The 27,785-nt window shown below is 40.5% G+C and overlaps 1 protein-coding gene across 1 annotated transcript; it reads right to left on the reverse strand.

The window, feature by feature from the left end:
• Positions 1–1,044: 1,044 nt before the first annotated feature.
• On the reverse strand, positions 1,045–27,585 carry Rrm1 (ribonucleotide reductase catalytic subunit M1). The gene is made up of 19 exons (XM_028781541.1): positions 27,241–27,585; positions 26,279–26,367; positions 23,129–23,306; positions 22,150–22,250; positions 20,685–20,744; positions 19,865–19,904; positions 18,983–19,145; positions 15,562–15,703; positions 13,582–13,665; positions 12,828–12,989; positions 12,516–12,595; positions 10,840–11,041; positions 10,010–10,159; positions 9,600–9,821; positions 8,578–8,654; positions 6,314–6,449; positions 4,190–4,285; positions 3,017–3,205; positions 1,045–1,667 (listed from the first exon to the last, which is right to left on the reverse strand). Exons 1-19 carry the CDS (start codon positions 27,257–27,259, stop codon positions 1,479–1,481), a joined length of 2,379 nt encoding a protein of 792 aa, XP_028637374.1. The 5' UTR covers positions 27,260–27,585; the 3' UTR covers positions 1,045–1,478.
• Between the last annotated feature and the right edge of the window lie 200 nt (positions 27,586–27,785).

Raw genomic sequence — 27,785 nt, forward strand, 5'->3', positions numbered from 1 at the left:
TTGGGAGGCAGAGGCAGGCGGATTTCTGAGTTCGAGGCTAGCCTGGTCTACAGAGTGAGTTCCAGGCCAGCCAGGGCTACACAGAGAAACCCTGTCTCGAAAAACCAAAGAAAAAAAAAAAACAAACAAAGAAAAGTCACAATTACTGAGTCTAGGGAGAAGATGGAGAGGCCATACACAGCCACCACTATGTGAAGCTGGAGATTATGAGTTAAATAATGGGGGGTAGGGGGGAGAAAAAAGAACAGAGTGATTATTAAAGGAAAAAAAATGGCCAAAAACTCAGGTTTAATGAAACAAGTCAATCTACAAGACCAGGAAATTCCCTAATCAAACACATAAGGGCTTTATTAAAAATATGAAAATTGAGTATTATGGGGGTATGAAGACAAAGTGAAGCCTTTTAGTACTTTTATAGAAATATAATGGTGCTGTCAATATAGTTCCTCAAACACAGAATTATGTAATCCAGCAATTCTTGGCTGTATAGAACCACCAAACCTAAAAGCAGGAATCTGATATTTGTACACCAATGTTCATGGCAGCCATTATCCTCCCTACCTTAAAGGAGGAAACAACCGAGTTTCATTAACAGAGGACGGGACGGATAATGTGGTGTACATGTATGGAGGGACAGCGTTTTACACTGTGACGCATCTAGAGGTCATGCAAGCCACACAAGGACAAATACTGCATACTCTGTATGAGGTCCTGGAATACATACTCATAGAGACATAAACACGAGTAGTTATGAGTACAGTCTCTATTTGGAATGATGGAATGTTCTGGAAATGGCTTGGATGACAGTTTACACAACAGGGTGAATGGACTAAATGCCACACAATCAAATTATAGATGAACGAAACTGTCAGTTTTATGTTAATGAGATTTCATCCTGGGGCAGGGCATATGTTAACATTAAATAGCTATACAATCTAAATAATGTCTTTAAAGTTTTGTTTCTCTGAACTCTCAACAGAAAATGTTTTTTTTTTCCTAAATTGACTTTTATATGATAATAGATGACAAATTTAGTACCACACAATCACTTAGAAATTTTTATTTCAAAATGACCTACAGAAGTTTGTCTACACAAAGGTCTTCAACTGATGAGTTATTATTTGATTTTACTTCTAGGCAATCAGTCAAAGCAAACTAAATCTCTGCCCAAACTGAGAGGCAGTCAGACAGGGCAAGCTGGAGAGAGGTGAGACTAAGTCACGTCACTATTTCCAGGAAGCCTCTTCTGTATTCCCCAAACCTCTACTTTGATTCCTAATATCAAAGCTGGCTTTGGTTTTTTTATTTTGTTAAAAATGACATTTACACTATGTAGAAACAGTACTGTAAATCAAGGATTCCTTTTCTGGCAGTAATGTCCAGCAAAGCTTTCCCGTAATCAAGCAAATCCACTAAGCCTATCTATGCTCAAATAGTCTGTCATGGCCGAGAGGCCGCTGGTTCTTCCAGGCCTTTTCTCAAGATCCACACATCAGGCACTCCTCTCTGTTCTCCAAAGAACACACCATGGCTGCTGTGTTCCTCTCCTTCTCTTCTTCCTCCTTCAGTGCTTTTTCTTTATCTTTCAGCTTTTCCTTGTTCAGAGTGAACTGGATTGGATTAGCGGCAGGTCTTGTCCTTAAATAATACATCCCAGTCTTTAAACCCTACAAGGGAAGTAAACATAGCTATTAGGAAGAATTCCAGAAGAATACTAGACAGTCTTTGTTCAAAATAATTCCTATGTGATCAGTTACAAAACTAATTTTTAAAATCTTTAAATGTATTCCTATAACCAACTTAAACTCTTTTTTTAAACTTGTAATTTTACCTCTTCTACAAAGCACCCTGAAAATGCTTTAATAGATAGTTAAACCTTGGGTTTTTCATCCCTCAAATAGGATTGCCTCTTTGGAATGTCAAATATTTTTGTTTCGTTTTAGATGTATTACTTGCAGGTCTGTACAGAACAACATGCCTGCCTTAGTCTATAAACAGGGGATGAGACTGTTTCTGCAGAACACTATAAATACCTCACAAGGGTAAACTTCCTGTCCAGAATTCCCAGGACAGACAGAAAAAAGCACGTAAGAGAGTCAATCTGTAATTCCACAGGAGGCCTCTCACACGTCAAGACATAAGAATGCAAGGGAAAACAGAACACAGAGCTTTGCAGTTGGCTACGGTGTAAGCTGGCTCATGGGCTGGGATGTTTCTGAAGTGGACTGACAGTGCAGAGCTACTCTGGAAATGGCAATAAGATGGTTTGGAACAGAGGTCAGTTGAAGAGGAAGAAAGACTTATGAAATAATACAAAGGAGCAGGAAGACTGTAAGAGCCAGAAGCCCTAACATTTAGAGTGAAACAGTGTCTCTGGCTGCAAGTAAGTCATTGTTCTAGCATGGAGTTCATGAGCCCCCACCCTAGGATGGTTTCTTAAGAAGAGAAAGTCAACATTCCAGGGGCTAGTCCCACAACCATAAGTGTATGGACAGTAAAAACTGGAGGTGGTGGGTTACTTAGAGAAAGAGAGACAGACAGACAGACAGACAGACAGACAGACAGAGACAGATGTGGAAGTTGAGAGGTAAGGGTTCTGGGAGTCATTAGGGTGATTATGATCCTTTAATCCCAGCACTTGGGAGGCAGAGGCAGGCGGATTTCTGAGTTCGAGGCCAGCCTGGTCTACAGAGTGAGTTCCAAGACAGCCAGGAAACCCTGTCTCGAAAAAACAAACAAACAAACAAAAAAACAAAAAAAAAAAACCCCACCACTTCCTACCCTTCTAGAGTGTTCAACTCCCAGCACCCATATCAGATAATTTACAACTACTAAACAGAAACAAGAAAACTCAGAGAGAAAGTTTGAGCTGGCATAAAAACTACTCATGAGTTTTAACACTTCAAGTGAAAAAAATCTTTGCGATAGCAATATATAAAAGGCAGCTAGCAGAAACTATTCCATTCTGAAATATTCCGAGCTGGCAATTAAGTCCTCCTCAGCATGCTCGACCAACCTGCTTCCAACCATAGAAGTGCATACTGGTGAGTTTGCCGTAGTTGGGCTCAGCAATATGGATGTTTAAAGACTGGCTTTGATCGATGAAAGCACCTCTCTCGGCTGCCATCTTGAGAACAGTCTTCTGAGAGATTTCCCACACGGTCTTATAGAGTTGCTTCAGGTCATCAGGAATTTCTGGTATGCTCTGGAAAAGGAAAACTATGTGCTACTGTTGTTGTTTTAATTCCAATTAAAGAAAGCAATATAACTAACAGACTAATTATGCTTGCACCGAGGCTGGGTTGGATCTTCCTGCAGATCTGGCATGGCTATGAGTTAGTATCTGAATGCTTATTATAGCAAGTTAGCCCAAACTGCTTACCTGTTGCTTAGAAGGTCAATAAAATCTCATCTTACCAACCAAATATAAATGTGATGCAGTGATTTAAACATCCATCTTGAACTAGTTTATGGACAAAACAGTTACTAGTGTAGATATACTTAGGAAAGAAAGGGAAGATAAGAGCTAAACTAAATGAAAGAAACACAAATAATCAGGACTTCACAGGGACCCGATCAAAGGAAGTGCTGAGATAAACTCCTTTAAACTGAATAAAGCCAGAACGCCAGACTGTACTAAGAGTCAAAATAAATCAGGTTTTCTTAAGTTTACGGCCATCTGCATTAAAACACAACCTGACTGATGCTACACTTTCTGCCATGAGAACCTGAAAGAGGCTAAGTTGCCAAGCTGGCCAGTGTTTAGCCAAGGCATCCATCTTGAGACCCAAATGCTTGTGGGTCTTGTGCAGTCATTTTATTAAGTGCTACCTAACTACCGTCTACACTGTTGGTCTCAGTCTATGCTTTTAAGTTGAACTCCAATTTCAAGTTTTAAGAAATGTAAGAATTCCTGACTTATTTACTTAGCAATAGATTCAACCCAAGCTTCAAAGTTTTAGAAGTTCCCAGGTTGTGCAAAAAAACTGGGAACTGGTGCTGTATTGGAGAAACAATACAGACCATATAAAGACTGTGTAATCCTGGCACAACAATGCAGAGACAGTAAGAGAGCCTGCACGGCCACAGTGAAAGGCCATATTTCTATGCATTGCCTAGAAGGGACACAGCACCACAGTGTTCAGCTCAGCTCAGCTCCTAGAAAGCACGTGTTACTTCCAGTCTGTACCTGAATGGAGCCATTGCACGCAATAATCTGATTTTTCATCTCTTCATTCCACAAGCCCCGCTCAGTAAGATCTTTCAGTAAGTGAGGATTCACAATCTGATGAAAAAGCAGAAAACATGTAGAGAAATAAAATAACATTGGCACAACTTATAAAAGGGTCCCAGGCCTAGAGCCCAAAATAAATAAGACAGATAAATAACTTATTAGCTCCCCTAATAAACCTCATTGTTTTTACACAACTGAGGGGGACATTTCACCACACAAAGTTACAAGACCCTTAAGGTCTTGACATCTATTATGAAGAAAACAATGTATTGTGATAATCGTTCTACAATGTATATATACATGTATGTACATATATATGCATCATGCATATATATCAGATTATCTATCTTGGATTTTTGCCAGTCATATTTTAATAACAATAAAAAATATTTTTAAGGATTTGATTGTATGTGTGTATATATATCCAGAAAAATCAAATCCCCTGAAGCTGGAATTACAGGTGGAGTCTTCCAGTGTGGGAGATGAGAACCAAACTTTGGTCTTCTGCAAGACTAGCACATGTTCTTATACTCCAAGGGTACCCGCACATACATTCCCACTGACACACAGGTGCATGCACGCACACACGAACACACATACACACACAATAAAATAAATCTTTAGTTCAGCTATTAAACATTAGATGCCACCATACGACTTGAGTTTTCTCCCTGGAACTCGCATGGTGGAAGGACAGAACTCCCAAGAGTTGTCCTCTGTCCATGGCATGAGCATGCCGTTCCCACCCAAACAAAAAGTGATTTAAAAAGCTAAAGAAATAATACGACATTTGCAAAGAAAAGAAACAGCACTGTCTAAGTTTATATAGACTGATTCTTCTTTGGTTTTCTAAAGCCACCAACCAAACGATAAATACTTGAGTAAAATAACTAGAAATGTAACTTCCCTATACCTCACAAAAACTTATTTCAGGAAACCTGAAGTCCACATTTTTGCTTGTTTGTTTTAATTAGTAATTTCTGACCTTGCAGCACCCAAATTCTCATTGGTAACCATATCTAAGACCCCCACCTCCCAAACTCTTGGAAGATTACGTTCTGAAACCACCCTGGAACGGGCCACAAAACCAAGGATGACCCTGACCTTCTGATCCTCTCCCCTCCACTTCCCAAGTTCAAGAATTATGGGCATAACCACCATTCTTGACCTGAGAACTACTCTAAATAGGGGGACAGCAGGTGCTATGTAGCCTAGGCTAGCCTAAAACTAGAGTGCCTCCTGCTTCAGTTTCCCAAGTTCTGGAATTATAAATACAGACCACCATGCCTGAATAATAATACTTCTATGAACATCTTGACTATCCCAACCGAAGCATATGAAGTAGCAAATACGAAACATCATGCACCACGTGGTGAAACATACCTATAATCCAAGTATACAGAAAGCAGACGCAGGGGCAGTGGTGGTGCACACCTTTAATCCCAGCACTTGAGAGGCAGAGGCAGGTGGATTTCTGAGTTCGAGGCTAGCCTGGTCTACAGAGTGAGTTCCAGGACAGCCAGGGTTACACAGAGAAACTCTGTCTCGAAAAACAACAAACAAAACAAAACAAACAAACAAACAAACAAAAAAAGCAGAGGCAGGAGGATCAATAGGCAAGTTGGAAGCCAGCCTGATCTTCATAGTGAGGCTTTTCTAAAAAACAAAAGCTGGGTGGTAGCAGCACATACGTTTAGTCTCAGCACTCAGGAGGCAGATGCAAATGGATCTCTGTAGTTCAATGCCAGCCTGGTCTACAAAGTAAGTTCCAGGACAGCCAGGATGTTACACAAAGAACCCCTATCTCAACTACCCTGCCCCAGTTTTAGCCACATGTTGACTCTGACTCAGCCAGGCATGATGATGCACACCTGTAATCCCAGCACCTGAGAACTGGAGAAAGAACGATCTGTTTGAGGCTATCCTTAGCTACATGCTAAGCTTGAGGCCAGACAGGTCTACCTAAGACTGTTTCAAACAAACAGAACGGTTACCTTTATACTGTATGTTAGTTATTTAAGCAGATTGTGAGCAGGCTTTCAGTCTCAGCTTTCAGAAATCTGGTTGTAAGCTTCTCACCTGAAATTCTCCTGACAGGACTCTGCGAGTGTAGATGTTACTGGTGTAAGGCTCAATGGCCTCGTTATTCCCCAGAATCTGAGCAGTTGAAGCAGTAGGCATCGGGGCAAGCAGCAAACTGTTTCTTATACCAAACCTTTAAAAAAGAGAGAGAAATTATTAGAGATTCATGCTAGAGCCACAGTCTACCAAGAATTAACTCACATACTGACTTCATTAAACTCCAGTGGGACGCAGTCCACAGCATTGATGCCAAGGCTCCAACAGAACCAGCACAATTTTAACTGCTAGCAAGCCTTCAAGTCCCCACTGATGCCACTTAGGAGCCACACAGAGCACTCAATGCACTATTTTGCCCAAGGAAACTGAACTCAGTCCTGAGCAGCTCATCTGAATCAAGGCACATTCATTCAACCCCACTCATCTCCTCTGTGTGCCTCTATGACAGCCAGCCCCTTCGTAAAACAGTGCTGTGAATATGGTCAGGATTAGTCATGTCTGACTACAACGCTCCATATCTTGTGGAAAGGGCACATTGCCCTCAGAGAAAATCCAGACTTCACCTACTACCAACTATTAGGGTTTTTTTTGTTTGTTTGTTTGTTTGTTTGTTTTGTTTTTGTTTTTTGAGACAGGGTTTCTCTGTGTAGCCCTGGCTGTCCTGGAACTCACTCTGTAGACCAGGCTAGCCTCAAACTCAGAAATCCACCTGCCTCTGCCTCCCAAGTGCTGGGATTAAAGGCATGCGCCACCACTGCCCGGCAACTATTAGTTTTTAAAAAGTTAATTTTTTCACTTTTAAGTGCCAAGAGTATTTAAAGAAGATTGTACTATTGAACATTCTTAGAAATTTCCACAGCTTAGTCTAAGAGCTACCAATTCCACTGCCCACAAGACAGCTCAGTGGGTAAAGGTATCTGTCACCAAGCCTGATAACCTGAGTTCAATATATAAAAGGTTACATATTGTTCAACATGGTAGAAGGAGAGAATCAACTCCTTCAAGCTGGCCTCTGACCTCCACATGTGCACCACTATATGTACACACATATACATAATAAATAAATATTAAAAATTTAAAATGTATAGAGACCAATACCGTAGCATATGTCTGAGCAGGTGGGCAATGAACACAAATGTCAACACAAATATGTTCATCAAGCATTTCCGGTGACGACCACATACTTCGATTGTATCGCTTGCTATTAGTTAGGCTCCTCTGATACAGACAGCCTATCTTTCCTACATTCTACACATACAGACCCAGATGATGTACAGCATTGAGCCTTGGTTCCTGAGCAGGTTCGAACAACCAGATTCAAAGCCTCAGTCACTTTCTAGATCTAAGAAATCAGTTATCTCATGTCTTCCCCATCTGTAAATCCCAACCTTGTTTATAAACAGGAAAACACTTTCAAGTCACACTTGCCTGATCCCAATTATGGAATCATCTGTAATTGCTAAAACATTAAGAAAATGTACCTGTACTAAAAGATCTCTTAAACCAAAACACCAAAAAGTATCAGAATAGGCCCCATTCAATCACATTTACATGACAAAACTGTTTGTATATGTGCGTGTATGTATATATGTATATGGAAGAGGAGTAGAAAAAAAATCATCAACAAGGCTTATCTCTGGGAAAACAAATTAGGTCTCTGCTTGTTTTGTGAAGCAAGCATCTGGCAGAAATATAAAGCACAGATTTTTATTTTCTATTTTATTTCTGTATTTACGTCAGCCAGAGCTGTATAGTAAGACACTATTTAACACACACACACAAAGCAATGAATAAAAGAATAAAAACTTTTTCAAAAAGAAGACCTATTTGGGCTAGGTAGTAATGGCACATGCCTTTAATCCCATCACTTGGGAGGCAGAGGCAGGAGGATCTCTTGAGTTTGAGGCCAGCCTGGTCTATATAATGAGTTCCAGGACAGCCAGGGCTACATAGTAAGACACTGTCTAAAAAAAAACTCCAAAACAAAACAAAATAAAAAATTGACTAGCATGGGCACTCATCTCCTTAAATAACATCAACACATGCTGAAATGCCTACTGTGTGTTGAAAGGCTTTCACTATGCCAAACAACTTTCATGTTACAATTTTCTTACACTTTCCAAAGCCATTTCTGTGAGAGGTCATTTTAGCCCCATTTCAGAAGACAATTTCAAGTTTCACAAGTTACACTAGCATCTCCAACTCTTGAAGAGCCGGAAGACCCCAGTCTCCTGGCTTCCATGATACTCTACATCACTACTTACTTTGCAATCTTCTCCTTGAGAAGCTTCCAGTCCCACAGGTCTGTAGGAATAACATTCCACATATCATACTGAAGAATCTAAGAAATAAATATTCCACATTTATGATGTTACTCTAGGGCAATTTAAAACAATGACCAAAAATTTTTTTAAAATAACTAACTGCCATATCCCCACATTCCAGCAACTATATCTTGTAGTCAATACATTAAGGAATATCAGCTCCAGAGAGTCTCCTAGACACGGTTCCATTAAGCATATTGTTCAGAAGCAGCCTAGGACCTCCCCTCAACCACATTCCTGCAGATCTACAAACTAGGAAATCTTAACATTCATGAAAAGTTTTAAGAGATGCATTCCTTTTATAATAAAGCATACTCTGATCTTTGCTTTTTCGATCTGTTTATTTGGCTGAGAATACCAAATTTCAAATAATCATATATTAGATTTTCTATTTATCAGAATAAACTTCAAAACTAAACCTTTATAAAGAAGAGACAAGGGCTGGAGAGATGGCTCAGCGGTTAAGAGCACTGACTGTTCTTCTAGAGGACCTGAGTTCAAATCCCAGCAACCACATGCTGACTCACAACCATCTGTAATGAGATCCATTGCCCTCTTCTGGTGTGTCTGAAGACAGTGTACTCATATATAAAATAAACTAATAATCTTTAAAAAAAAAAAAAAAAAGAAAGAAAAGAAAGGAACAATGGAAGTCAATTCTAAGAGGGCTCCCTGATTCCAGTCCCTGGTGTCACAAACCATGAATAATCTCTTCTTCTAGTATGAACCGGTTTTGGGAATGTAATAAATCTTAGAGTCTCTTGCAGAACAATGATTGCTGGATTTAGGGTGCACTTGAATAAATCTAGGCCTTAATAATCCCAAACAACCCCATCTCAAGGTCCTTAACTACATATTTAAAGACTCTTTCATAACCCAATACACTCTTGCAGGTTCCAGGGAGGAGGGGCCATTATTTCTTTTGTACTCGCAGATAAAAGAAAATCTCAATATATACTTACACCTTTGCTGACTGGAGATCCCTCATACGTTTCGTAGGGGCCATATTCCTGGGCTAGTTCACAGCTGGCTTCCAGGGCTCCATAGTAAATGGTTTCAAAGATTTGCTTGTTTAGTAACTGGGCTTCTGGGCTCTCAAAGGGATACCTCATCAGGATGAAAGCATCTGCTAGACCTTGCACTCCGATCCCAATGGGCCGATGGCGTTTATTTGATAAGTGTGCCTTTGTGCCAAAAGATTTAGGAAAAAAAGAAAAGAAATCATCACTGAACTCACAAGGCCACATTCTACACTAACATACAACCTCTTCATTTTCCTTCTCTCACAGCGCTCTGAGGACATCCAGTCCAAGACAAATGTCCTCCAGCTCAGATTCAATAATGACCAGTAAGCAGAGAAATCTATCCATACCTCTGGAATAGGGTAGTAGTTTATATCAATTATTTTATTCAGATTTCGGACAATGACTTTAGTGACTTCTAACAGTTTCTGAAAGTCATACGTATGTTCTGGTGTGACATACATATTCAGAGCCAGAGAAGCCAAGTTACAAACTGCAACCTGCAATACAAAGAAAGGTGTCAGAATCGCACACTTTTGATTTCTTCTTCCAGTAGCAGTGAGATCACTAGAGCCTTTGGAACTATCAGATGTGAAAACTTACAACCACCCTGACACAAGTACTGAGGACCAAACTCAAGGAGCTTATTAGTCTTTACTGGAAAACCTCTTCACAACTAAGCTAAATTCCCAACCCATAAAATCGGCATTTCCTATCACTCATCAGTACATTCTACCACACCCACTGACTCTCTGCTATCAGTCACATGAGTTGCACCATTCGGAACACTGAAACAGGTTTCCTGTCTTGGTTTTGTTCTCAAGACAGGGTTTCTCTGTGCAGCCCTGGCTGTCCTGGAACTCATTTTAGAGACCAGGCTGGCCTCAAACTCAGAAATCTGCCTGCCTCTGCTCTGGAATTAGAGGTGTGTGCCACCACCACCCAGCTCTTAACTGTACCCCCTGGTAAGTTATTCCATTCTCCACTCTCCCAGGTGGAGAAATTACTATTTTTAAAATGCAGCATAGTTAACATAACTCTGCCACATAATTTTTTTTTTCAGTGCCGGGGAACAAAATCTCCTTCACCCACTTCAAATAACTACTGGGATCGGTGAGGGAGTCACAAGCAGTAGCCACCTCTGCAGTCCCTCAGTGTGCTAGGCAGCTTCTCCACCTACCTCGTCTTTACTGGTGTACTCCACTATTTCTGTACACAGGTTGCTGCACTTGATGGTTCCCAGGTTCTGCTGGTTGCTCTTGCGGTTACAGGAGTCTTTGTAGAGCATGTATGGGGTGCCCGTCTCTGTCTGAGACTCGATGATGGCATACCAGAGCTGCTGGGCTTTCACGACTTTTCGGACACGACCCTGCTTCTCATAACTGAAAGACAAAGCTAGCATTATTTCAAAATTCACACCCTAGGAATACATTAAAATATAAAATTATGCAAATTCTCAAAGCTTTACTAGTAGGAAAAAACTGACATTCTTTTTTTTTAAAAGGTTGGTTCTATTTATTTGCGTGTCTGTGTAAGTATATGTGCATGAGTGTTGTGACTGTACATGTCTGTGCACATAGAAGCCAGAGCTGAGTTACTGGTATTTCCAGGATACCTGGCTTGTTATCTAGTTATCTGAAATCTAAACCAGGGCCTCAAGACTGTACAGGAAAACTCTTAACTACTGAACCATTTCTCCAACCCTGAAATCCATTTTCTATCAGCTAAGACCACAAAAAACCAGGCAGCTTTAGATTCCTTCAAATGACCCCTGACCCCACCAAATCAACACTACTTTTCACAATAAAAAGGAACAAAAACCATCATTAAGATCGGCAGCTGCTTACAGAGCCTTTGCCATGCAACCTGCACCTACACTTTTGCTTTTCCTTCTGTTTTCTGGGCTTTCTATCTCTGAAGTCGCTTCTCCTCCTACATGCAGCTGTGTACTGAACGTCACTGCTAAAGCTGCCTACTTTCTCAGACCCTAACCTGAAAGGGCATGCCTTCTCTTTTCCTCTTTTACAGCCCCCTCCCTGCAGTTGGTAATATTTATAGCTTGTCTGCCCTCTTGTTTTTCTGAAACTCTAGTGAAACTGTCCTTAAGCTTAAAAAAAAAAAAAAAAAAAGAAGCAAGCAAGCAAGAGCAAAACAAAATTTAGTACTGTGCTAATTTTAATTTGTGTGTCCTAGCTACTTGTGATTTATGTTACCAAAACCAAAAGTACTCTGCTGGGGCCAGGGAGATAGCTCAGTAAGTAAGGAACACTGCCACACTTGATGACCCGAGTTCGATCCCTAGGACCCATACACTAGAACCGAAGAACCAACTTCTGCAAGTTGTCCCCTGACCTCCATATATGCACTGTGGCACACTTGTGCCCCAAACCCAAAATAATTAAATAAATGTAGTTTTTAAAATAATAATAAAAGTACTATATTACAAAAATCAAACTAAGCCAGGCGGTGGTGGTGCATGTCTTTGATCCCAGCACTTGGGAGGCAGAGGCAGGCGGATTTCTGAGTTTGAGGCCAGCCTAGTCTACAGAGTGAGTTCCAGGACAGCCAGGGCTACACAGAGAAGCCCTGTCTCGAAAAAACTAAAAAAACAAAACAAAACAAAATCAAACTAATAATTACACTCTCCTCTAGTTACTTTCAAAGATTTCTAGAAATGAGCTAGTGATTAAATATTTTTCTGTTTTTCCAATAATAGTAGGGATCAAACTCGATGCCTGGCAACATGGTAAGCAAGCCTGCTCGAGGGCCTTGTCCTTAGCGTGCACACTTCTGGTATCTGGATGCCGAGTGAGAGAAGTGGCTCTGGTCCTTACAACACAAGCAGTTTTCTCCTACCTTTCATATAGCTTCTCGAACTCCTCTCCCCAGACCTCGTCCAGACCAGGACACTCATTGGGACACATAAGTGACCAGTCCTGCAAAGGAGGAGTGACAGCATGAAAGACGTCATGCAGCAGCCACAGCCGTTCCCATACACGGCAACAAGGGGCTGCCATGGAAATCTGCTGTCCAAGTCAGACTGTGAGGGTCTAAAACTACACAGGTCAGCTGCCATGACTCTGAGAACACTTGCTGTCTGTAGCGTCACACAGGTAAAGGACTGAAGAACAAGGCGCGTGAGAACCAAGCTGCGAGGAGACCTCTCACCTGGTTAGTCTCCACACGCTTCATGAAGAGATCTGGGATCCAGAGTGCAAAGAAGAGATCCCGTGCTCGCTGTTCTTCCTTGCCGGTGTTCTTCTTCAAGTCGAGGAACTCAAAGATGTCTAAGTGCCAAGGCTCCAGGTAAATAGCAAATGCCCCCGGGCGCTAAAGGTAAATAAGTCAACATTCTTATCCAAATCAAAATAAAACAAAGAAGCTTCGTATTTGGCAAAGCACTTTTATAATGTCTCCTTTCATCTTTACTATGATCAGTGAATTAAGTGAAATAAGTAAAAGTATCAAAAAAGTAAGCTATTAATATTTTTTGTAAATTTTAAGAGTAGAACATAAATGACAAAGAGAAAACTTGGGGGCTGGAGAGATGCTCAGCAGTTAAGACCACTTGCTGGTCACAGTTCAGCCCCCAGCACCCACATTCACAACTGCCATAACTCCACTGCCAGATCTGACATCCTCTTCCGGCCTCCAGAACTCTAGAACTTAGGTCCTAGCTAAGTTACCAGCACCAACAGTGGGTGTCTCACAACCACTTATAACTCCAGCTCCAGAGGCCTCCCTCTGGCCTCCAGGACCACCCATATTCACATGCTCACACACACAGATACATACATACTAATCATATTAATAAGAACAAAATAAATTTTTAAAAACAAAGTAAAACAATATACAACTGAACCAAGTTTTATAGCTAAAGACTTGAATCTGATTTCCAGCCCTTGTCAGTAACAAAGTATACCTTGTTTCCACCTTGATCCACATAACGAGCTGTGTTGTTATATACTCTCAGCATTGGCACAAGGCCATTAGAATTGCCATTAGTCTGAAAGAAAGGACAGAAATAAAGGCACCTGAATAAGACACATGGCGCAGGCAAGGAAAAAAAAAACAGAACAGCCCAAAAGTAAAAACTGCTCCCAATCTTCTGTTCAAAACAGTGACAGCCATCCTGAGTAGCCATCTGTGAAGTTTGACCTGCTCAGCAATGAAAACACAATACCCAACATAAGAAACAACAAAACAGCGTTATATAAGTTATATGCTGAGCTACTTTACAAAAACCCGACCTTATAATGAGATATAATACATTAAAAAAAAAAAATCCAAAACCAAGGTAGCTAAACTTGAGCTCTGTAATCTAATGGCCATTATTAGATTAAAGATATACTTTGGGAGCCAGGCATGGTGATGCACATCTGTAATCAGGAGGAAGAAGCAGAGGCAGGCTGATCTCTGAGAGTTCCGGGCCAACTTGGTCTACAGAGTGAGTTCCAGAACAGCCAGGGCTACACAGAAAAATCTTGTTTCAAAAATCAAACAAAAATATACTTTGGGTATGATAAAAGAAAACAAAAACACACTATGATAGCACCTGTCCCCCTAAGGAATTCAAGGCAATGTAATAAAAATGATGTTACGCTGTCAACATACCAAGATAACAAAATGGAGACTCAGCAATGAATGGATCAATAGAAGGAGGCTAAGCAGACAGCCTATGCTATGGCTGGAAAATACCTTTCGAACTCTTTTAAAGAATCTTTCTAACCCCCAAGGCAAATCTATGAAAGTCTGAAAAGATAAGTGAGCTGTGGCTCACTCTACAGGTTCAGATGATACATAGGTAGGTAGGTAGGTAGGTAGGTAGGTAGGTACATACGTACGTACATACATACATACATACATACATACATACGCAGGCAGACAGACAGAGAAAGAGAGAGAGAGGCAGGCAGACAGGCAGACAGACATGAGGTAGGTAGATCCCTGAGTTCAAGGTCAGATTCATCTACAGAGTGTGTTCCAGGACAGCCAGAGCAACACAGAGAAACCCTGTCTCGAAAAACATAAGCAAACAAAATGGACAGATATACATACACAAAACATTACAGATATTACAAACAAAAAAGATATATTACACTCCTACACATCCCAATACATCATAGGACAATTTCCTTGGGAATCTGACTCCATAGGGTTTACTGTTTTTGCACAGTACACACAAAAATACTAATATAACTCCCTCTAGGCCACACTGCCAGGAGGTAAAAGATGCAGCATGCAAATCCAAGCCTTGCACAAACCATCACCTTGCTTTCCAATGATTAGAGCTTGAATCCCAGCTCTACCTCACAGTAAGTGACTGATCCAGAACGAAACTTAACTTGGAAGCTTCACTTTCTTCATGTGAAGAATGAAATACTGGTGCCTAGATTACTGTAAGGAACAAAGTTGCTAGCATGCGTCTGGACGGACGGCGATCTCCTAGGCTACAGTGAGTAAAGTGAGTAATTCCTGTAAAATATGTAACAGACTTGGCACATCGTGAGCAATCAATAAATGACAGCTGGCTGGGCATGGTGGTAACATGCCTTTAATCCCAGCACTTGGGAGACAGAGGCAGGCAGTTCCCCCTGAATTCCAGTCCAAGCCTGGTCTACAAAATGAAGCCCTGTCTCAAAACAACAACAAAAAGATGGCTATTATTACTGCTTTAAAAAAAATCATAATTCTAAAATCTGAGCTAAAAAATATTGCAGAGATCATCTCACAGAGCCTAACCCTCCAATATAACAGAGGAAGCAAGAAGCAAACGCCTCCCTCCCACTCACACCAACAGGTGGTAGTAACAGAAGCCCAAGCCTCCCAAGCACTACCATTACAACAGTGTGCCCTCTGGATCACACATGAGTGGTATCAAGTCTTACAACTTAACACTTACCCCAGCGATGTAGCTACCAGTGGCCCGAATACAACTCACAGCAACACCAATTCCCCCAGCAGACTTAGAAATCAAGGCACACTGCTTCAGAGTGTCATAAATTCCTTCAATGCTGTCATCTTTCATGCTCAAGAGGAAACAGCTACAGTGAGGAAAAAGGACAACAAAAGCAAGGAAGTGAGTGACAGAGCGATTAGATTATCTGGATGGTTAAATCAGGAAACAAGAGATCTAGTCTGCAAAGTTCCTAAGTGTTTGCAGAAGATGGGAAAACATCTTTCACTGAATACAAAACATCAATACACTATTTTAAATTAAATTAATTGCTGGGCAGTGGTGGCGCACGCCTTTATTCCCAGCACTTGGGAGGCAGAGACAGGCGGATTTCTGAGTTCGAGAGTTTGAGGCTAGCCTGGTCTACAGAGGGAGTTCCAGGACAGCCAGGGCTACACAGAGAAACCCTGTCTCGAAAAACCAAATTCCCCCCTCCAAAAAAAAATTAAATTAATTGCTAACTACCTTAGACATTAAACCCAGAAGGAAGTCTTATAGATAAGCCTAAAATATCAGCCTGGTTTTTACCAGACTACTTATGTGCCAGGATTCATTTCCTCAAACAATCCTTAAATATACATCAGACTTTTCTAATTGTTAGTAAACCACCAAGAAAAAGGAAATTTCTTGGTTGTTTGTTTATTTAGTTTATTTGTTTTTGTTTTGAGACAAAGTCTCTCTACATAGCCCTGTCCTGAAACTCACTATGTACCAGGCTGGTCTCAAACTCAAGAGATCCCACCTGCCTCCAGAAGGCTGGGATTAAAATCAGGAACTACCAGGCCTAGCCTTAAAAAAAGTTTTGTTTTGTTTTTAAAAAAAAAAAAAAACCAAATACCATGTGGTGAGCCAATTCTTTGACATGTACATTAAAAATATAGTTCCCTTGGTCTTTTTGTTGCTGTTGCTGTTTATTTGTTTGGGTTTGAAGGGTACTAGGTTTCAAGACAGGGTTTCTCTGTGTAGCCCTGGCTGTCTGGAACTCACTCTGTAGATCAGGCTGGCCTCGAACACAGACATCCCCCTGCCTTTGCCTTCCAGTGCTAGGACTAAAGGCTTGTGCCACACGGCCCAGCCTGCAGCCTTTCTTAAAAGGATGTCCCGCCTACTTGAACTTTGGATCTATCTCTTCATGATCACAATTCACTAGCATTTGTCTACCAGGGTCTCTTTGTCATCTTGAATTAAATTATATTTGAGTGTTAAATCACTCAAATAGATTCTGTTCACTGACTTCCTATAAAATACTCAGGTATTAAGAAAGATTATATACATATATCTATATAACACCTACCTCAAGAAATAAGATGCCACAAACAGCCTAACTGTAATTGCTGTAATTAGTTATCCTTCTGAAGCCTGTCTTTAACTCAAAATATTATAGCAATCCATCCCTGTTAATATATGTAGTCTTAACTAATTTTCATGATTGTAAAGCATTCTATTGCATAATTATCCCATATGTCCGTGTGCTTGTTAATGGTCGTTGAATTATTTTCAACTTACTTGCTTTTCTAAAAGACATCTAAAATTCTTCCTTCCCTCTATTTATTTGTTTGTTTATGACAGTATCACTATATAGCCCAAGCTGGCATTGAATTCTCCATCCTTCTACCTCAGCACTATCATTTACAACGTTTTCAAGATTCTTGAACAGGTGGGTGCTAGGAATCAAACTCAAGGCCCCACCCATGCCAGCAAGCTGTCTACCACTAAGCTACAGGCCCAACTCTTGATGTCTGGAGACAGGGTCTTCCTATACAGCTCAGGCTGTCTGTCAATCTGCTACAGAGAGCAGACTGGTCCCAAAATGGGAATTCTTCTGTCTTTACCCCCTGAGATCACAAGCGTATCCATCATGCCTGGCTCTGAACAGCAGAAAATTAAAATTTCTAAATGCTATAGTACAGAAACACATTAATTATTTATAGTAAATTCATATCCAAGTATTTTGCTAAAATCTCCTTAATTCTAATTTTTCCATAGATACTTCTGAATTCTTTATGTAAAAATCACATCTATGATCTTTATTCTTCCATTTTTCAATCACTTCAATTTCTTCTTACCTTACAACACCTGCTCAGACTTCCACTACCACACTAAAAGCAGTAACAGATCTAACAGTTTGGGGGTTTTGTTTTTTTAGATTTGTTTATTTTATGTTATGTGTATGAGTCTTTTGCTTGTATGAATATGACATGTACCACATGCATGCCTGGTCAGAAGAAGACATCAATCCCTTGGAACTGAGTTATGGATGGTTTGTGAGGCATATGGGTGCTGGAGACTAAAAATAGGTTCTCCACAAAAGCCACAAATGCTCTTAACCTGAGTCATCTCTTTAAGCCCAGACCTAAGTTGTTACTGGTTATCTTTTATCAAATTAAGGTTATTTTATACACCAATTTTGCTAATGAATTTTATTATAAAACAGCAATAAGTTATATAAATGTTAATACAATGATATATATATATAGACATTGGCATACCCTTGACTTCTTGGGACACATAGACTGTGATCCCTTTCACAGCTAAGGGTATTACCAGTAATCCTGTCATTCTGCCCATAAACTCAGAAACCAACCTGAATGCAGATTCAGAACATCACAAATTCTATCAGTTTAATTCCCATGTATCTTAGGAATCTGACTCTCTACTTTCACCTTCTTAATCCTTTCATGAGTCTTAAAATAAACTACTACAGGCATTTTGTAACTAGCTCTAGGTACTTACTAATCATTTTCACAGTGCTGAAAAGTCTTGACCCAAAGGGCTTGTATACGTTAAGCATATAATCTATCTCTGAGCTATAGCCTCCTTTTTTTTTTTTTTTAAAAAAAAAAAACAACCTTCTTGGAATATAAATGACATACAATTCCCTATCAAAAACATTCTGTTCAACAGCATCTAAAATATTCAGTTGTACAAATACCACCACAATCAATTGTATAAAGTTCTCATTTAACTGTCTTTGCCCTCTCCCAACTTGTTTACCATAATAGTCAGAGATTGTTCCAAAATGCAAATTATTTAATGGGAGCAGGCAATAACTGAAGTTTTTGTTTGTTTTTAATGTGACACACCACCTAGTTTCCTCTTATTTCCCTAGTCAAACCTTTTATAAAAGCAGCTTTAGGGCTTAAGTGCGTGAGCTAGTCTTTCAGAAGACCTGGGTTCAATTCGTAGCACCCACATGATTAGCTCAAAAGTAACACCAGTTCCAGGGATCTGATACCCTTTTCTGATCACAGACAATAGGCACACACATGGTGAACATACATTCATGCAGACAAAGCACTAATATGCATAAATAATCTTTAAAAGAAGAAAGCAACAGCAACAAAAAGCAGCTACAGATGATACGTGCCTAGACAGCTGTGGGCGGTTGGTCCCAGCATTGAAGAGAGTAGGAGAGGCATGAGTAAACCACTTCTCAGAAAGTAGGTTGTAGGTTTCAATTGCAGCATCAATATCTTCTTTGTGAATCCCCACGGATACCCTCATCAACATATGCTGTGGTCTTTCAGCCACTAAAAACAAAGTAGGAATTTCCAGATAATGGGACATGTCAGAATAATTAGTCTGAAACACATCTGAACCAAAAAATTAGCGGCAAAAGAAACTTCTAAAAACTTTACAAACAAGCAAAACAATTATTTCAATGGTAATTTAGAGATATTAGTGCTGTACTTAACCATGTGATAACGCCCAGAACCATAATTTAAACAAATTTCTATTCTTTACAATTAAAGAAAAGGTTATTTGGAAGGCTGAAAAATGGCTCAGTAGGCACAAGCACTTGTTGCTAAGGCTATCAACATGAGTTTAATCCCTGGCCTCCAGTTTCCACATGTACGTTATGGCACAGTATCCCTCCCTCCCCACACCCATGCACACAAACAAATAAATGTAACAAAGCTTTGTAATGTGTATGAGTATTTTGCTTACATATGTATGTCTATGTCTATGTACCATGTGCATGTCTTGTGCCCACAGACACAAGACGAGGGCACTGGATCCCCTAAACTGCTGTTAAACGACAGTTTGAGGTGCCACATGGATGCTGAGAATTGAACCTGGGTCCTCTGCAAGAGCAGCCAGGTTCTTAACCACTGGGCTATCTCTCTAGCCCCAAAAGCAATAAATTTTAAAATGTCATTCAGAGTCTAAGTAGAAATGTTAAGGCTAATAGTGCAAAGCTCTCCATTTAATATAATGAATAAACACAACATACATTTTCATTTCTCACCTTTTCCATTGATCTTCAACAAATATGACCGTTCCAGTGTCTAGAGGAATAAAGCAGCCAAAAAATTCTCAAGTTTTTAAATACACAGTGGATATGTAATTCATTGTAAGGTGATCTGTTGAAATCTCTCGATCTTATTTTAAATGAAAAGAATAACATTTACCATTTCTACGTCCAGTCTGGATCATTACATGTAGCTGTTCTACTTTAGCAAAGATTACGTGCCAATTCTGGAAAAGGCCCACTTGCTTGCAACAATATACAGCACTCTAGGCTGTGATGCAGCAGCAGCAGCAGCAGCAGCAGCAATATGTCCTAACATCTCTGAGTCCTTGTAAGAGACTAGAAACTAACCCAAGAGACATAACTAACCTCCGGAAGAGTATGTTGAATATTATCCCATCCTAAGACTAAAACTGATTACAAAGCTTATGAATGAGAAATGGGAGAGCCAGATGCAGTTGGTCTCATACAAACATCCCTGTCCTTAGCCGCTGCGTTGTGTAAGCAACGCAATATATTTAGATAAACACTTTGAAGAGCAGACAACCAATGACTGAGAAAAGAGTAGAATGTGGAGTGATTGTGACACATCACCCATGTAATTTTAAAATAATCCAGACGTAATATTTGGAAAGTTCAAAAACTATTAATGAATATGTTAATTTTGCTTATTTTAAAGTATCACCACTATCATAACCCCACCATAACCCTACCATAAGCAGATGCATTCAAACTAAATCATCAACATAAACAAAATACTATACCTTCCGATGCAAAAGATATCACCATATATGGAACCCATTATTTATTTATTTACCTTAAAGCCAAAGTAGTTATAAGAGAAATCTCGGTCATAGATAATGGCAGAATTCAGGCGCTGAAGGGAATTAAAAAGAATCCATAATTAAAAAAAGACTTACTTTCACAACTCCTAATGTTTTTGGCTGACTTCAGAACTCAAACTAATATAGGATACCAAATATGCTTTCATACTAGTTAATATTAAAATATTGGTACAACATGCTAATTTACACTTTTTATTGTATGCATGTAGCTATTTATTTTTGAGACAGAAGCTTGCAATGTATCCCTGAGTAGCCTGGACTAAGGAGACTGGCAGACTGGTCTTGAACTTGCACCGACAGTCCTGACTCTGCTTCCTGACTGCTAGGATCATAAGCATGTACCAACATTTTCAGCTGCAAATTTTTAACAATGAGCCTAGTTTAAACAAAACAAAATAATATGTATGAAAGCAAACAGAAAGTAGCTTATAGGCTTTGGAAATTCATAGTCCTTTATCAGACCTAAAGTGAATTACTACTGAGGCAGTAAAATATTATAGAATTGGTTATTATTAAAGAGCTTTGGTAAGTTATAAAGCCATTTAGAAGAAATCAAAACTAACTAGGTGTGATAGTTTCAGTCATAACATTATCTGAAACCTTCTGCTATTATCTGAAACCTTCTGTCTTACTGTCAAACTCTGAAGGGCATTTTTGTAATGAAAACCAGGTATGGGCTGAGGATGAGCAAAGAACTGAAGTACTAGACTATATGTAATTGCCTATTTTCCAATATTTATTTTTAGACTCAGATTTTGCTACTGTTATCTGTTTTTAACACGTCTTCAAGACTATGACCAGGACAAGTTGTGGGGCTCACACCTGCAATCTCTGCACTCACAAGGCAGAAGCACTGCCACAGGTCCCAGGTCCACCAGGACTAAAAATTTAGATCTTGTGAAGAGGGCTGGTGGGATGGTTCAGTGGTTAAGAGCACAGGTGCTCTTTCAGAGGACCACGGTTCAATTCCCTGCACCCACATGGTAGCTCAGAACCATGCATAACTTTAATAGTCCCAGGAAATCTGAATCCACTACCCTCTTCTGGCCTCTGTGGGCACCAACCACACACATGGTGCATATAAACATATGCAAACAAAACATCCATACACATAAAAACAAAACAAAACAAAAAAAACCTTAAAAGAAAAAAAGGGGTGGGAAGAAACATTCTATTACAAATAACATACAAATGGTTGTTTTCTTTTAAGTTTCCTTAAGAGCTGACACATATTTAGAGCACTAGCCAACAAATTTATCTATTACAGAATGTTAAAATGAGATTCAACTAAAAACCCTAAAAACCTCAGAAATCCGCCTGCCTCTGCCTCCCAAGTGCTGGGATTAAAGGCGTGCACCGCCACCGCCCGGCTCCTTAAATGCATTATTTGAAAAAAAAATTTAAAATTTTCCACCAGAAAGAAGCTGTTGTACATACATCCTTATTGGCCATAACAATGTCGAGTGTTGAGCTGGCCACCATGGGGGAGTGCTTGCCGTTGTGTGGGTTTATGTAGTTGTAGAGGTCCTCCATCACATCTGAGGAAAGATTAAAACAAAGTACAGTCAAGACCACTCAATGGCTCTCAATCCTTGTTTAGTGCCAATCCACTTCAGTACCTAGCAGAGAAAATACTCAACATACCTCTGTTGAGTAACAATAGAATAATAATACGTTTTATACATAAAGAAAATATTCTTTCAAAGAAAATGAATGTTAGGCCTTATAGCTTATCAGCAATTCCCAAGTGACTCTGATACACAGCGAAAAGGAAAAAAGGGAAACGCAGAAATTAGTCACTTCTCAACACTTAGTTTTCTTTCTGTCTGTCTGTCTTTTTTTTCTCTAATTCTTTCAAAACAGAAACTTAGGTCAGCAAAATGGCTTAACAGAAAAAGTATTTGCTGCCAAACCAGATGATTTGTGATAGTTCTGTCCCAGGGAGCGCCTCCCACAAGTTGTCCTTTGACCTTCACACACATGCTGTGGTACACATTTGTCCACACACATAAAAACACACAAAACAAAAACACATACCTTAAAATTAATATAAAAGTAAAAAAAAAAAAAAAAACCAGAAACTCAAAAGACAGCATGATGACCTATGCTCGCAATCCTAGAACTTAGACAGTCAACAGAATCAAGAGTTCAAGGCCAACTTTGGATACAAACTGAGTCTGCAGCCAGCCCAGGTTACATAAGACCGTGTCTCAACACAACACACACACACACGCACACACGTTCTTTCACACAGCAGGTCAGCTAAGTGGAGAAACAAAAAGTTCTAGTTCCCATGCTGTCCCTAAATTGTATACTATTTTTAAAAATAAGATGTAATCTTTGAAATTTACATAATTGTTATTCCTATAACACTTTATGACACTATTAAACTCTAAACTTTTTACTCCGGACGTACCACTGAACACTTTCTTTGTTTCTTTGTGCAAGTTAGAGACAGCAATCCTTGCTGCCAGGATGGCATAGTCAGGGTGCTTCGTGGTCAAGGTCGCAGCTGTCTCAGCAGCCAGGGTGTCCAGTTCCACAGTGGTGACCCCACTATACAGGCCTTGAATTACTTTCATAGTGATCTGAGCCTACAAAAATAAAACATAATTATTTGACCTTTCCCAAGAAACAACAGCCTCCTTAGAAGCATAGTTTAGGCAAGCAAAGTTATAACATAATATAATCTCATCTAAAATACATTAGCCCAAGGGTTAGTGTCACTTTTTTTTTTTTTTTTTTTTTTTTTCCCTGAGACAGGGTTTCTCTGTGTAGCCCTGGCTGCCCTGGAACTTACTCTGTAGACCAGGTTGGCCTCGAACTCAGAAATCCACCTGCCTCTGCCTCCCAAGTGCTGGGATTAAAGGCGTGCTCCTCCATTGCCCAGTGAGTGTCACTTTTTAAAAGTCTAAATTTAGCTTTTTAAAAGAGTATATGCCTCATGCCAGTGAATGGCAGAAATATTAGATCCTCTGAAATTGAAGTTACAGACAGGTGTGAGACACCGTGTGGGTACTGGGCACTGAACACAGGTTCTCTGGAAGAGCAGCCAGTGCTCTTAACTGCTGAGCTATCTCTCCACCCCTCGTTCCACTTTAGTTTTTGAGACAGGGTCTCTCACTGATCCTGGAGTACATTGAGCAAGATAACCAGCCAGTGAACTTCAGGGAGCCCCCTGTACCTGCCTCCACACAAGCACACACTCTCACACCTGACTTTTCCCATGAGTCCTGGGGATCCATACTCAGGTCCTCACGCTTACAAAACAAGCACTACCAACTGAGCCATCTCCCCAGCCCCATTACCACACACTGTGTGTGTATAAACACGTGCACACACACATTGGTGTGAGCACACTCAACTACTCGGGAGCATGTGGAGGCCAGAGGTGATTTCAGGATTAAACTGCTCTCATTTTTATTTCAGTAAGAAGACACTGAGGATACAAACATCAACCAAAAGCATAAAATAGAGTATATGAATAGCTTTGCTATTTCCTGATTTTTGGGTTTGTTTTCAGACACGTTCTTACTATGTACTCTTAGCTGGCCTAAAACTAGAATAGTTTTTTTGTAAGTTATATCTTAATTGAAGCTGATTACAATTATTTCCTTTCACAGTAGTAAGAATAAATGTACAAAAGGATAAAGAAAAAAACGTAAAGCAAATACAACAACAAAAAAACAACCCACAAGCACATAACACACATGGTCAAAGGAACCAGAACAGAAAGAGCTCTCACTATGACAACTGCCTTATTCTTTGAGACAGCATGTCTCTCTGCGCTTGGAACTTGCTGTCTTGATGTACACCTAGGATCTGGCCCTTTCTTCAGTTGCGCAGAGCTGCAGTTACACATACCGCAGCACACCTGGCTTTTCCACATGGGTGTTGGGATCCACACTCAGTCTCGTGCTCACAAAGCAAGCACTTTTCCCACTGAGCCATCTCCTCAGCCCACCACACATTCTAAAGGAAAAGAAATTCTAAGTTCTAGCTACGTATTTACTAAATCTTTTTATAAATCAACTTAACTGGGAAAGTTGGTCAAAGCCTCTCTCCTTCAAAAGTGGTCTGAGTGTGGGTGGTTCCTCTGATCACTGGTATTTACAACACAGCAGAGCCAGTTTGCTGCTGCTATCATGTTCTTGACTCAGCAGGTAAGTATGAAAGCAGTCAAGCCCACAGTTTCTGATGCCGTGTGGCAAGTAAGCAGAACTCGGGATAGCACAGCCTCCGTGCGCTACATCTCATAGCATCCAGATTTTCTCAGGAGGATCTGTCCTGGAAAGCTCAAGTCCACGAATGCAGCCCTCCATGTGGACATGGCTGTTAGATGAGGCAATATCTAAGAGTCAAGACACGGTTTCTCATTGCACTAACATTAACTTTAACCAGTCTCCTCCTCTCTCTTTAAACCTGTGTTATCTATAGAAGAAAGATGAAATAGGATGAGGTCTTAAATTCACCCCAATATTAACATTCAAATATTTTAATTACTATCTCAAAGTCCAGGCTGTGTAGAATTATAATAAACATATTTTAAGGTATAAAATTACTTTCCTTTCTTGCTCTGGGTAACTAAGAATTTATTAAGTACCTAATTAGATAAATGTCACACTGAGGCTATCACAAGAATAAAATATATCCATGAGGGTTAGAGAGAGCACAGCAGTTAAGAGAGTGTGTATTGCTCTTCCAAAGAACCTGACTTGGGTTTCCAACACACATCACATCACAGGCAACTCCCAACTAGCTCCACAAGATCAAATATCTTCTTCTGGCCCCTTCACATACCTGCACACATGTGGTAGACACTCACAAAGACATAAACTTAAAAAAAAAGAAAAAAAAACTCATGAAAATAGTTGCAGTGGTTATCTGCACAGGATCTCTGCAAGCCTGGGCCCATCAGCACTCCATCAGGAGTAGAGGAAGGGCTCTTGGGCCCTAGCCTTCCCTCAGGAGGTATCTGTAGGCAGTTAATGGCTGTAGGAAGAGTCTTACTCCTTGGTGACACAACCACTGGTAAGGTGCCCTTCCTCAATCAAGTAAATTAACTCCAGACCAGGGCTCATACAACAGCTCTAAGTAAATGAAGTGGGCAGATGGAGACACAGACACACACTCATACACAAACACAAAGCACAAAGAGACTTAGGGAGAAGAGGGCTGTAGGAAGGAGATAAAAGGCCAATGATGAAAATGACAAAAGTATATTTTATATACCTATGTATAAAATTTTTAGAAAATCTTAAAAGTTAAATGAATAAGACACACAACACTCTTTCCAGATGATGGTATACAGAACTAATTTCTGTATCATGTGGCTAAATAACAATAAATAAAGACACCTGGGCAGTAGTCACACCAATTGTCCCCTCTTTGTTCACATTCTGAGTTCTCCAAAAAGTGAGAACTTGAAGGACAGATCAAAATTATGAAAAGTTTCAGGCAATAAATTCACATTTAACCCTGAAGTACAGTTAAGTGAAGGGCTAGAGATAAGAGACATAAAATCGCATGAAGCAAAGAACCCATGATATATAATGTATTTACTTACAGGGTCAACGAAGTCCATATTGAGTCCATAGCAGAGTTTCTGGATTCGTGATGTAATTTTGTCAAACATAACTCGCTCCTGGCGGCCATCTAGAGAATCAAATCACAGTTAGCATTAGCAGTTATTAAGATGCAATACCAAAGAATCAGGTGTTAAATCAGGTTCAGCTCTTAAAACTGTCCAAAATGAGATGCTTATTAAGAGATTATCTTTGGGGTCTGCAGAGACTGCTCAGTGGTTAATCTTGTGTATTTAGATTAAAAGTCTTTGTCTACTGGATTAAAAAGAGGAGGCAGACCTCTGAGTTTGAGGCCAGCCTGATCTATGCAGTAAGTTCCAGACCAGTCAGAGAAACCCTGTCCCAAGAAACAACCAACCAAAAGACCCCTCCCCGAAAATGCAAAGGCAGGAGAGGTATCACACTCCGACTCAGTAGAATCCAGCAAAATGACAAGTGTTCAAAAAATGTGGTGTCCACAGTCTTTTCTCTCCTTATTTTCTCCTACGCCAGATCACCGACTCTGTATTTTTTTGTTTGTTGTTTTGTTTAAGAAATGAAGAAAGACACAGCGTTATTATGGGCCATGGGTTTCAATTCTAACCTCACCAGCTACTAGCCGGAGTGGGATGGGGGTGTAGGCGTGCTTTTTCTGTCTTTGCAACCTCTTCTGTAAAATGGAACCAAAAGCAGCTAGCTACCTCTGAGGGTGGCGGCAAGGAGTAACAGTGCTGAGAAACAGTCTCAGACAGGGTAGGAGTAAGTCTGGAAGGGGGCACAAAGGTCAAAAGGATGGAGACAGACTGAGCAGACACAGGCCCAGCTGACAGACAGGGCGGGAAGCCACGGCGGGAAGGGCGGGAAGCGGTGAGGCGCCGCGGGTCCGGCGGGCCGGCTAGAGTAACCGCTGGGCACTCGGCAGCCTGGGCCCCCTCTCCCCTCCTCATCCCCATGGACCCCTCACCTCGCTTGATCACATGCATCGCCGCTAGAAGCTGAAGTGCTGAGGGGTTCGAGATCAGTTAGCAGCTCCGAGGCGAAGTCGGGACAGAGACGACTGTCAAATGTGAAGGGTTGGACTCCTAGGGGCTGCTCGGACCGAGGGACTGAAGCTGAGCGACAGACGGCACTTTCCTCGCCAGAAGAGACGAACCAAATTACGAACTCCTTCCCGCTCCCGCCACCCGTGACGTACGGAACAACGCGACGGAATTCGAATGACGCTCTTGACGTTTCAACGCCGGGAGTTGAATGGGCGGAAACTGAGCAGTAGAAAATCAGCCTGCCCGTCCCTTCGTCGCCATTTTGACTGTGGGCAAAGCCCGGAAGACTGCGCTTCTCTCCACTACGTTGGGTGAAATCGGACCTGGCGGGAACCGAGTTCTCCTGCCACCATATTGGGTGTGGGCAAAGCAACTCTCCCACGAGTATTTTTTTATTTCATAACAAAAAACCATCCAGACATCTAGAACACCTTTTTTCTTCTCTCTCTCTCTCTCTCTCTCTCTC

This window comes from Grammomys surdaster, unplaced genomic scaffold (assembly GCF_004785775.1).
Source record: "Grammomys surdaster isolate TR1022 unplaced genomic scaffold, NIH_TR_1.0 458, whole genome shotgun sequence".
Classification (NCBI taxonomy): domain Eukaryota; kingdom Metazoa; phylum Chordata; class Mammalia; order Rodentia; family Muridae; genus Grammomys; species Grammomys surdaster.